Source organism: Anopheles coluzzii, chromosome 2 (genome assembly GCF_943734685.1).
Source record: "Anopheles coluzzii chromosome 2, AcolN3, whole genome shotgun sequence".
NCBI lineage: Eukaryota > Metazoa > Arthropoda > Insecta > Diptera > Culicidae > Anopheles > Anopheles coluzzii.
In genome coordinates this window covers 52,758,681-52,771,577 of record NC_064670.1, presented here as the reverse complement: position 1 = coordinate 52,771,577, position 12,897 = coordinate 52,758,681, and the positions used below count along the sequence as shown (strand labels likewise).

At 40.1% G+C, this 12,897-nt stretch overlaps 2 protein-coding genes across 2 annotated transcripts in view; one reads left to right on the top strand and one right to left on the bottom strand.

The window, feature by feature from the left end:
* Window positions 1–12,897, bottom strand: part of LOC120948846 (uncharacterized) — a 314,251-nt gene that overhangs the window by 36,609 nt on the left and 264,745 nt on the right. The gene's annotated exons all lie outside the window — the stretch shown is intronic.
* LOC120951911 (aprataxin-like) lies at window positions 1,732–3,126 on the top strand. The gene is made up of 3 exons (XM_040370913.2): window positions 1,732–1,950; window positions 2,029–2,254; window positions 2,324–3,126. Exons 1-3 carry the CDS (start codon window positions 1,789–1,791, stop codon window positions 2,503–2,505), a joined length of 570 nt encoding a protein of 189 aa, XP_040226847.2. The 5' UTR covers window positions 1,732–1,788; the 3' UTR covers window positions 2,506–3,126.

The following is a 12,897-nucleotide window of genomic DNA, read 5'->3' as shown; positions in this document are numbered from 1 at the left end:
TGCTTCCTTTGCACAATTAAATAAAATTTTAACACAGGTGAAATATGTTGAGCAAATAAATTGCCCGTGCATAAAAAACTGACTTCAACAACATTGAAGTGGCTGCTTCTGTGGTCATGTGGCTTAACCCACCAAACTGATAGTTTTTTAGTTTTTTTTGATGGAACTGGATTTTTAGTACAATAAATTGGTGGCGTTTTCGGTATCTTAGTTATATGGGATGTTTCTCCTTTTCCTCTCTTTTTTTCATATTTCTATGTGGTTTTGTTTTATGAAATTTATAATTTGCCTTATTGTTTTTCCAGAGGGTTCTCTCCATGTTTTTCGGAAATTTTAAAATTTTGTTCTATTGGAATTATAGTAAGCCGTATTTGGGTTATGAGTAATTTAATCATAGTACCCATGCGAAGAATGCGAGAGGAACGCATACAAATTATAAGTTTGCTGTTATATTTGTTCAGAAAAATATTTTCTGTAGAATGAATAAAGCGGGCACTTTATTTTGGCACAGTGATTTTGATCAATTTTGGAAAAAAAATATTTTTTCTTGAAGCAAACTTCTCATTTTTGTCATGCTATGGTACTGCGCATTTTTAAGCATAACACGAACAATGTTTCAAAAAATAAAGCAGTACAATAACTTCATTTTTCACGGAAAAAATGTAAAAAGTGTAAAATTGTAAGCAGTGGCCTCTTTATTCTGCCGGCCACTGTATGCACAAAAAAATCAGAAATTAAAAGTTGGGAGGCTACGGAAAATTTCAGGTCAATAAAAGCAATGAATCAAAAGTTATTTCAGTTTGAAGTTAAAAAAATACCCGGGTATCCGGTTGCCAACTTAACGATTAAAGTTGAAGAAATACCCGTGTATAGTTTGTTCCCGAGTTACGCGGTTTCTGCGTTCCCGGCGAATACACGTAACTCGAATATCCGCGTAAGTCGAATTTCACGTTCTTTGACTAAAATACTATTGATTACTCGGAATTTTTTATTTAATTTAGTATTTTTATACACTTTATCATTTATTTGATATGATTCGTGCAGAAAATTCTAAAATGTCTGGCTTTTAAGCGGTTTCAGCTTGTTAGCAAAACTGCAATTAAATACGAACTTGAAGAAAATTGAACTGATTTGACATTTAATCTGTCAAATTAAGAAAACTGCGTGTCTCGGAATCCGCGTAAGGCCCGTGTTTGTGCTCCATCGGATGCGATTTTATCGGAAGGCCTTCCAAAATTTTATATGAGATTTGACAAATAACGTAATAATTCAAATCAAAACTCGAGTTAAAGGATCCTTTATCTTTTTTATCGATCATAGAAAAATTCTGAAAAATTTATACAATACGTGTAACATACAGTTCTCAAAACTTTTGAAGCCATTTTGCTATGAAAATTTTATAAAGTACTCACAAAAAATATTTTTTACATTTTGTAATTATTTAAAAAAAAATCCTGTCAACTTTGAAAAGCTATAACTAAACAACGGTAGCGAGTTGAACCAATCTATGCACAGTTATAAAAACTGCATTAGTTTATTTAGTTTTCATCAGAATATTGCATCAATATTGGATAACGCATTCAAAAGTTATAAGCCTCCAAAGTCGCTGGCTACCCGGGTAGCCCGGTTGCTTGGAATATGATGTTTTTTTGGTTGCCAGTGACAGGGTTAAACTGCAGGTTAATTATTGCAGTATTCAACGCATGAATTAAATTGTCAATCAAATGTCATCCTTCATGCCAATTGACGTTTCCTTCTCGTGGTGCAGTTTTGTACACAATCTCGTAAATGGCAACTCAGGCTTGGTCCGATGGACTAATTCATGCGATAAGTAACGTAAAAAAACAATTATTCGTATCCGATTTGGCCGTCGTTATCAAGGATAAGTATCCCAAAGCCCTTCATCATTTTTTGGTACTACCCTGGAAGGACATAGATTCGGTATATGATGTGCGTATGATATACTGAAGCAGTTGCGCTTGGTGATTCGACCACGAATGAATTGCACACTATCCGCTTTAATTTTAGCTATCGTCCGACGACGATGGACTGTTACAGAACATGTACGAGCTAGGCTTAAAAGCCGTTGGTACGACTGGCCTCACAGTTGATCGGTTCGATTTTGGCTACCATATGAAACCCTCCATGAGACGCTTGCACCTCCACGTCATCTCGAAAGATTATTACTCGCCGTGTCTATCACACCGATACCACTGGAACGCATTCAATACCGAGTTCCTGCTTAAGCATGAAAGTATGTTAGCAAAACAGACGTTTATACCGCGAAATCAGATTATTGATTCCAAAAGACATGTATTTACAGATGTAGTGGAAAAGCTACACGGAGCGGGACACATACATCGACCTTCCTTGCATTACATTATGAAGCTTCTTGAGACACCGTTGCAATGCAATCAGTGCATGTACAACCCGAACAATTTTTCGGACCTAAAGCTGCACCTGAAGCAACACGTGGAAAGTGATATCGAAAGCACAACCAGCTGAAACAAGTGTTCGTGTGAATCAGTCTCAGGGAGGCGTTTTATATACAGGTAAAGGGATTGAATAGTCGAATTTAGGTTGCCAGTCCGATTAGCTTCAAGCGTGCTACAAGAACATTGTTAGAGAGATTCGAGGCCAAAGCAATATTCAGTAGTACTGATTGAATTGGCACGGGGAAAATTTCTCTACGTGTTTTGCTGTATCTGCCTTGATCGAGGCAAATGCCAATATGCGGACAAAGTGCCCCTCAAAATAGCAGAATATATTTTTCAGATCGTTTTCCATACACTTCGCTAAACAAGAACACAAAGCCTGTGAATCGGCGCAACGGAGTACGGGAGCAAAGCTTATGCTCATTCTAGTTAGAAACTTGCGTTTGAAAAGAACTGGTTCCGGCAAAATGAAGCTATATATAAGCTTTGCTCAGGGAAAGCTTAGTTGAAGAATGCAGGAAGTAGGAAAAAGCTCAAACTCATCTTCAAGCCGAAGTGTACAAAGCATCACATACAAGAGATTGCCATTTTCTAGTGCATAATTATTAATTATCGGTTACATTTTCACAAATATTGAAAATAAGTGTACGTACAATTAAAATAAACTGTATTCCTTTCCTTGGAAAGTAAATTTTTATTTAAAAAACAAAATACATAACCTGTATTGAAGTATCGAGCCAGCAGTCCTAAACCGAAATGTCAAACACGCTACCCAGAGAACATATTTCAAGAAACGTAATTGTGCATGTATAACAGCCATTCGTATAACACTCTCAATATAAACTGTGATACGGACGTCACACGAAGCTTAATTTTGGCGTAAACTATATTTCAGCCATACAACCCTTTAATTTTTTGACAGGAAGTTTACGCTCTCCCATACAAATCAAGCGTAAACTTTTTGAGTTTACGCCTCGTGTGACGTCCGTATAACTACAGTCAGAATTCAATACAGGTGGTCCCCGAGTTGCGCGAATTTTTATTTTTGACAGTTTATATGTCAAATCAGTACGATTATTTCCATTAAGCGAAACAAAGTCCATATTATACAGAGGTTGATGCATAGCTCGATTTTGGTCCACCATTTTGAAAGCTTATTTTTGACAGTTAGTTGAAAAAGCGTTCACAAACGATTCCAAACAACCATACACTTTTTAGGGCTAATTGTGCATTTTTTGCTCAAAACTTAGTTTAACTATACATTTCTTTCTCATGAACGTGGTATGGAGTAGTTTTTTCAGTAATTCATCACTTAAAAATGACCACAATCAGAAATCTGGCCTCTTAGCTTTGACCCTCTTGAGCTGCACAAGTTTTCGTCGTAATTTCGGGCACTGATCTTGTTGTAATTGGTAATTTCACTATAATTCTATCTTTTCTTGATATTCGTCAACTTTTTAAAGTAAAATATTACAAACAAACGATGTAAAAATGGCCGAAAATACTTTCAGACCACTGCATGCACAACAACTAAAACCTCAATGTATGCTACGATGAAACTATTGAAGCTTTTTCATCCAGCTGTCAAAACTTTCCCACGCTTTTTGATCAAATGTTCTGGACGACTCGACCTCTGTATTATATAGACTTTGAAGCGAAAGGCCACGGGAGTGACAAAATGCTGACAAATTTGTCAAAATGTGAGCTTTTGTCACTTTTTTGAGCTTTTGTCAAAATTCTGTGACCTGGAGCAGCCAAGAAAAAAAGTTGACAAAAGTTGAAGTCAATAAACGATGCGCAATCTCAGATTTATCTGTCAAATGGATCGGTTTGATATATTTATCTGTCAAAAAATATTTATATATCTCGGACATATAATCTTGGCGCAATCTGAAATTGTATGGAAATGACGTTTATAGCTCAGGGTTGGCTACGCGATATGATATATTTTTTGACAAAACGAATATATGCGCAATCTGAGATTGCGCATCGTGTATTAATACGGTAAGTATGTTTGTTGATTTGTAAAGTTGCCGGAAACCTTGTTTGAGGAAAAGTTTTCCCCGTTCTGTCAAAAAGTGACGTTCAAATGTTTTTAAAAAACAGGCTATGAGATAGGCTATGGTTATTGAATGGTTATTGACTGTCAAACGTCTTTCCCTGTTTGTTCGCTCGTGGTTTGCATCACCTGGCCAGTGACATTCACTTTGCGTTCATGTGTTTGGCATCAATAGAAAATAGGTGGTGCGTTGTTGCCCTCGTTGGTGTGCTTTTTCATAGGCTCTTTTTCAATGGTCGAGACTACAGACGGACTCGCATCCGTGGTCATTGTATAGCAGTTGCAATCAATCGATCGTATCCCGTCGAGGTAGTATAGTTTCGTGAAACTGCAACATTATATCGTAAGCGGAGAATAGAAAGAGTAATATCATCTCACACACCTTGTGCTCTAGCTCGCCAATTCGTCTGTATTACATCGATGCGAAAGTGCGATCGTTTTTTTTTATGTGTGGAACTAAGGCCAAATTAGAGCTGCTCTTGGGAACGAAAAGTTTCTAAGCAGTTCAGAGTTTCGCTGCGTTAACGGTGTGGTGAAAAATACAGACGTATGTGTGTCGAGTGACTGTGTGTAGGCGTTTGTATGTGTGCAGGAAGTGTGGTGTTGTAAAAAGGGGTTTTGGTGAAATTTTACATCTTTCGAAGAAAAAAAAAAGTATTGTTCGCTCTCAGCCGAAAGCAAACACGTCAACGCGAGAGTGTTGGTTGTTCACGCTGCAGTAGTATTGGTGGGAGCGAAAATAATTCTGAAGTTGCGCCACGACGTCGCACTAGTGCTAGCGCGAAAGCAGCGGAGAGGAGATTGTGTTGTTTGAAAATAATACCAACACCCGTTCAATGTATGGGTGTTTACATTTGTGAGACATCACGGGCAGTGGTTTTCTGGGCTCGTCGTCGTCGTCGTGGTTGTTATTGGTGATTCGCTGGTTGGTTGCTTTAGCAATTCACAATTTCCGTTCCTCTGCTGTCCCAGTCGAGTATCTTGAATTTGAGGGCGATTTTCCCATCGCAACTGCATGTCGTGAAGCTGACGCACACGGCCAAAATTAAATCGATCGTCCAGAAAATACAATCATGCGCAAAAATAAATACCCGTGCAAAATGACGAGCTGCTAGAAAAGGTTTGCTTCAACCGATTTTGTTTGTGTTTTCAGGTGCAGTCCCTGCCGAGCGGGCCAGTGTCAAAAGCGCTCGCCAGTGAATACCTTCGATTAGTAATGGCGAATCGCAGTGCCCTTTGACAAGTGCTCCTAGTGATTGCCATCGCCACAAAATTAAATACCCATCGCTCCAGCGCGAGCTTGCTTCTTGCCCATTTCGCTCGGTTTTGTTGTGAGGTGCATTATTGCATTGTGATACATTCAACAAAATCAAATGATGTGAATTTGTTTGCCCTTCCTTGTGGGTGTGTGCGTGTGTGTGCGTGCGTAAATGTGTGTATGTGTGTGCGTGTGTGAGTTTTACGGTTTCATATGAAGCGAAAATTGGGCGAGAAAGTTCAGAAAAGCGCTGCGTTTAAATGCCTGCTTTGATCAATATCTGTTAACCAATGGTTAGCTAAATTCGAGGCACCAGCGAGGTCACACTGTGAAAAGTGATAGTTTTGAAAAGTGAAGAATTGAGAAGAAACAAGCACACACCCACCATTACGGCCGCGACAGCAACGGTTCACCATCTTTTTATTTCGACTGAAGTCTTCTGGGCAATGCTATTGTGCGTGAAGAGAGGTTTTGCATTGGTTGCTGGAAAAGATAGGTAAAAAAAAGATTGCAGCTAGTAGAAGAAAAAAACAACCTTTCCGAAACAGATCCATCAGTGAGGTACGAGTGAAACGTGAGGTACGCAAAGGGCAATAAATAAAGCGGATATCGCTTGGCATTGTCTCGAGAGTGCCCGAGAGCTACGGGGTTCACCTGCACCACATCCGGAGAACTGGGAAAAGGGAAAACAATAGGAAGCGGATTCTAGCGATTGCCGACCGAGCTGGAAAAGAAGACAGGCAGGATGTCGTCAAAAAACATACCAGCTGATAAGGTGAGTGGCCTGGAAAGTGCAGGATGCATTTTATGATAGCAAACGATAAGCGTAGGCAAAGGTAAACATGTTCGGGAGACACACCTTCCTGCTCCAACCTGATGTATTCATACATTACCGCGACTTTCTTTTAAACAGCTTTGAACATCAAATTATGTTTAATTCCATTTTTTCTGGCTGTGCTACTATTGGACTGTCAAGGAAATTATGCATGATGATTCTAAATCAGGGGTCTCCAAACTTTTCAGTTCGCGGGCCGCATTGCTTCACAATCAACCTTGTTGAGGGCCATTTTGACGCTACCTTTAGAATGAGTGGAAGTTTAAATCTCGTTTTAATAAGCAAATACTATTGAAATATATCAAATTTCGGAAGCTTTCTTTTATTGAATTTTGATTTTCATCTTTCAGAATTAAAAAAAAATAATCTGTTAGAAAAGAAAGCTATTTCATTGAACCTTAACCCAGCCCTCGCGGGCCGCATTAAAGGCGCTTGAGGGCCGCATGCGGCCCGCGGGCCGTAGTTTGGAGACCCCTGTTCTAAATAGATTTACATCATAGACTAAATCCGCGCACATCATCAAACATCAAATCAAATTCATCAAATTCGCGCAATTAAAGCAAAAGCTTTGATACATGCAAATATAAATAATCAACGGGAATGATTCGACAAAACAGTGCAAACTTTGCAATACGATGGTATAGCATGGTATTAAACATTACAAATGAAAATCTGAATACAGTCTGTTCCCGAGTTATGTGTTTCTCGACATACGCGGATTCAGTGATATGCGGATTTCTAAATTTGATAGACCAAATTAAGTGCAATTTGATTCAAGAATTGTTCAATGCAGCATAAATTGCATTTTGCCCAAAAAATATATATATATATATATTCCGCTCAGAAGCCAGAAATATCATAATTTTCTGATTATAAAGTGTAAAATGGTTCTTCATTTAATGGAAAATAGCGAGGAATCGAATGTATTTTAGCTGAAAAACGCGAAATTCGACTTACGCGGATCTTCGAGTTCCTCGGGAACGCATACACCGCGCATCTCGGGAACAGACTGGAACAGACACCGATAACAGTCGATGATTTAATTACCATAATTCATTTACATTATTGATATTTTAGTGTGTTTCGGCAGGGAAATATGACTTTATTGTGCTAACTTTCAAACGTTAAATTTAACATTTTCGCGTTTTTTCAATGCCATTGCATAAAATTGAAGTTGTCCTCTAAATTGTTGTTAGGCCTGTTTTTAGTCTTATGTTGTCTATTTATCCTCCATTTGTGTTGTGGTGTACTTGCACTAGTTACCATGCCTTACTGATCATAAAGGTTGGACATTTTCCCTATCGTACTTTAAATCTCTGTAAGCATCCTTTAATGTGCCGGTGACAATCGCCTTGGGATCAACCGTTGGCCCTTCCTCACCACAATATTTCACAGCCAAAAATGAGGGATGCTTTTCGTGTGGACAAATTTGATGAATGATTAATTATGAATCAGGCTCACTCGTAAAATACGATGCCTAGCAATTGCTTTCCGCGACGCTTGACTTACCGTAAATCATGGAGCGAGTTAAAAGGACCTTTAATGCTACGAAAATTCTTTGCGGACCCGAACATTTCCTCCCGTTTCCCATTCGGGAGGATGGGTTTTGATGGAATGGCTAGTGGCCGTGTGAGGATATCGCCAACATCAATAACCACCATTTGGCAGGGGATGGCGTATTTATGGTTACTTGGGGTGGATTTCATTTCCCCAATTCATTAAATCACTTTTAAGCTGATTTCGTACCCAATATTGTACGCTTTGCGTCATTTGGTACCGAGACAACTGTATTCCTTTTTTTGTTTTTAATTTTGTTTGAGTTATTTAGAAGATATCTAACAATAACATAAAATACATCTTCTTAAAACATCAAATCTAAAACTCAGCAAAAAAAAAATCATCAAAACAGCTTGATAAAATAAAAAAACATCGAAGCAGTATTTAAATTTAATTGATCGTCTCTGCAAGCACAACGGCAGAACAAAGAAAGGCTTCCGAACAACATATTTAAAACAACAACAGCACGCCCGTGCATCGGAGAGCAGCCGATGATTTCCCATTCGATGTTCTACCAACTTCTGCTGGCTGGAAAATGTACCATTCCTTCATTCCGTTCCCTGTACCGTCAAACCAAACGGGCAAAATTTCGACCCGGAATCCCTTTTGCCAACTGACGGAGTGCATGCGCGATGTAACCATCAGGATATGGAAGTCGTCCTTGCCGTCATCACCGTCATTTTCATCATCATCATCATGAGAATCACACACCAGCACTGCCACCATCATCATGATACTATTTGACGCTCTCTCAGAGCTCTGGGAAATGGTTTGCTCTCTCTCTTTCTCTCTCTTCCGTGCGCTCTCGGTGCAAATTCCAGAACCATTTATTTTCGACCCGTCTTCTACAGCAGCATGTTGTGGTATGATTTGCTCGCATGAGCATCCTTTTTTTCTCCGCTCAACAGCAGCAGCACCCCGCAAGCTTGCACATAGCATATTTTTTGTTTTGTTTCCGGAAAAGGGATAATTCAAACACATACCACACAGGGAGGAACGCAGTGCATATCTTTTTGTACTATTAATTTCTCCAGCACACTGCACCTTGTTCTACCGGGGAGAGTTAGCCTGAAGTAAACAGCATCGGAGACGTCCATGTTGCTGCAATTGTATTTGTTTGGTACAATTTGAGTTCAATATTTATGAAAGTATGCGCATTGCGTGTTTTTTTGTGTGTATTATTTTATGATTAGTATGTAACAAAAATATAACCTGGTTTATTTGATTTATAGGCTTTCATTCGCCCACTTCCCTTAATTTTATCCGTTCGCTTCCTGCGCTACTTCTTGCGCTGTCAATCGAAATCATCGTAGCGTGGCACGGCTATGGGGGGGAAATGTTTTCTCCGCACATGTAATTCAACGTGTAGGAATTTGATTTGAATTGATTTTTTCTCCTGACTCTTACTATTGCTTAAGCCACTTGTCCATCAAGGCGTGGCTCGGGGCAAATTTGATTACTCAATCTCAGCTGGTGACAGCTTGCAGCAAATTGCTTCCCTTTAGTTGCGCTTGAACAGGGTGGACCGAATCAGCCTCAGCGCGAGCCTTATGCGCCCAACATCTGGATGGTTGAAATCTTGCCACTGTGATGAACCTCTGTGGTGCGATGCTCGCACAGGAACCTTCAAAATGAAGGTGTGTGTGTTACATTATCATCGTTTCGGTGCTAAGTGACTGTAAGGCTGGCAAGGGATTAGTGAGGCTCATAAAATCGTTTACCAACAGGCAGGCGTGTGTGGAGGAGGGGTGGGAGCAGGACTCCGTATTCTCACTCGAAGGCATCTCAGCTCAATCGATTATGCGTTCGTTTGTAAGACGTGATTTGTTTGCTTCAAAGTGACTGTGACGTTTAGGCGGTCGCCTGTTTAACACGCTTCAGCTACCACATGTGGCAGCCTTTCCGCCGAACACGAATGGTAGTGGAATATTATTACGACCTCCTGCCGGGAACATTAAGCACATGATATGGTGGTGGTGTTGTAAGAGCACGACAGAGGCACGCGGTGGTGTGTTGGCGGACTTGCACTACCCTTGATGTCAGCTGTATGCTAATGGTCTCCACTCTAATGTCCTCTCGGTTGTCCTTTTTTTGTCGTGTTCAGTTGTATAATATCCTTGGTGGGTCTTTTTCTTTACGATTACTCTACGTTATGATATTTCCTCCTACTGCGGCTATTTTCTTACCATTTTGATAGTTAAAGTTGTACAAATTGTACTAAATTATGTACTTAATGATTGCGAATTGAATTTGGTTTTTAAAATTACCTGTCGAACATGACCACTTGATAATAAATTGCGTTTAAGGAAAAAACAAGGATCTGCATTTTTTTCTCACGGCCATGATAGGTATGTCAAATAATAGAAAAAAACAGTAAATATTAGGCTGTACGCTTTTGCCATCCTTTGGTGTAACCAGCCTTATTTCTAATGGCGCATAAATGCACGAACAGCATCCTTACCGTAAGAGTATCTTAACCGTGCATTCCAAGTAAAGTCCGTCCTCTCAAGAAGTCTTGATTGTAGTAATGGAATTTCTTTACGTTACTGTTTGTTAGCCAGTTTCATAAGCCCCCCACCCTTCACTATCGACAACAGTGTTGTGAAGCGTCGCTCGGAGGTCTCTTGTTTGTTTAGTTGCTCTCGGAGGGGTTCACTTTGTGCGAGGGAGGAGACCCTCCTGTAAATGCTACGCTAGCGCTAGCATTTCATTTCATTTTTTAAGTGCCCGATTTCCTTCCTTTCGATGGCTGCTGTTCATACCAGAAAGGGAGACGATACCTACAAAGCTCTGTAACGGAACGGAAACTGCATCAATTTGTCTCGAGCGCGCCTAGAATGTTGTTTGTCCGATGCGTCGTTTGAGCGCGTGCCGTGGGAAGCTTCACGTTGCTGGTTTTAATACCATTTTTATTCCCGCTCAGCAACAAATTGCATACCGCGAGGTTCGGCCATCGGGTGGTGGATGATTTCTTTTTTTTACCGACCAACCACACCCAGGAAGCATAATGGTGTGCGAAAATTGTCCTCCCAGCTACGACGATGGCTAGTAAAAAGACTTTTCTATCCAGCTTTTTTAAAATACGTACGATGATTTCAACGAGGGACTGTAGACAGAGGGCGAGTTTGGGGAATTTCAATTTCCACCATTGTGTCCCTTCATGCAGGAAACATGCAGAATGTCGATTGAAGATGTATTAGAAAGAGAGAGAGAAATAAAACGAAGACAGAGATGTTGAACAACTTTCTGCGTTTTTGCTTTATCCTTTCTAGGCACTCGGAGGGACAGAGCTTAAACAGGGTGCACACACAATAGGACAAGAAAAAAAAATTAAATGCTATCGAAGTATATACTATGTACAGATGTATGGGTGTGTGTGTTGCGGAATGGGGAAAAGTTGTTCCATTCGGGAAACGGAAGCCAACGATGGGAGGCAGTAGGGGGAAGTAAATGATAGGGCGACCAGATCTGTTCGCAGCATCAAGTAGCGCTCTAGGAGAAAATGGAACGAGAACAGCGCGCGGGAAGAAAATTTAATATCCCTGCTCGATAATGGTTGGTGAAGATAAAAATCACACAAATGTAAACGCAGCCGTTGCGGCCAAACTGGGCAGCACTAAAATAATTTAATCGTGTAAAAAAAGTGTTCGAACGAAATTTGCTGTGCGATGGTTTTGTCCCTCTGGAAAAGTGTTCCAGTCCAGAGGAAAATTGTTGAGTTATTCTCTGGCACCATTGCTTGGTGGATGGTGATATTTTAGAAGGACGATCGAAAAAATTGTGCTGTATTACAAAGTTGGTGCTAGTGTTGTTCGTTTGGTTCTGTTATTCATAATGATGCCCTGCCACGTATCGTTTATGTTCTCGCCATCGCTATCACGCTGTTGATCACGATAGATGCAGAATCTATGTGTTTTTTTTATTTGGCTCTTCTTTAATGGTTTGGACCGCGTTAATGTCGCTAAACATCGAACAATAAACTTTAATAATACATTTTTTACTTTTTTTGAACAGTGTAATAATGCTGAAACATAATTCTTATGAAAATAAGGTAAAACCGGTAAATATTTTGGATAGATAAAATGGGCAAAATAGTTCGTTATTGTCATAATTTGAAACTGGATTGAATAAGGGATCGCATTGAAAGTCACTTTGGGAGTCGCTAGAAATGTATTTCCTTGGACCTTCGCTATCCATCGTCGGTGGCACACATGCTTCACTCCCGTGTCTCAGAAGTGCCAAAGTTTCGTCCCTTTTCTTTCCGCTACATAATGGAGGTTCCGTTTTGAGTCCCTTTGCTAATTGGATATTGGTTCCCGCTCAGGGAGTATTGCTACGTGCTTGCTACGGGTGCGATGCCAGTAGAATCCCAGCTGTGGAATATCGCAATGTACGTACACAGCGTATTACATGGTTGTAAAGCACTTTGAATGAAAAATTTAACATATTTTCGTAGTGCCGTACTGTGTGTGTAGATGCACTGCATAGCTACATTTGAAGAATCGAATAGACTTACCGCCTATGCAACCGCGTGTACGTCATCTGGAAAAATGTGTTTGGTTTGCGGGAAAGGGTTTTCAGCGCTACGCAACCTCTACGACAGTCAATGGGAACATGTTTGCCAGTTGTGCAGACTATTACTACACTTTGAAGGACACGGGCAGAGCGAAAGGTCAAACATAGGAAGCGGAACGGTGGCAAATAATACTTTGTGCGATCCTTTTCCCTTACCCGGTTCTGATGGCAGGATCAT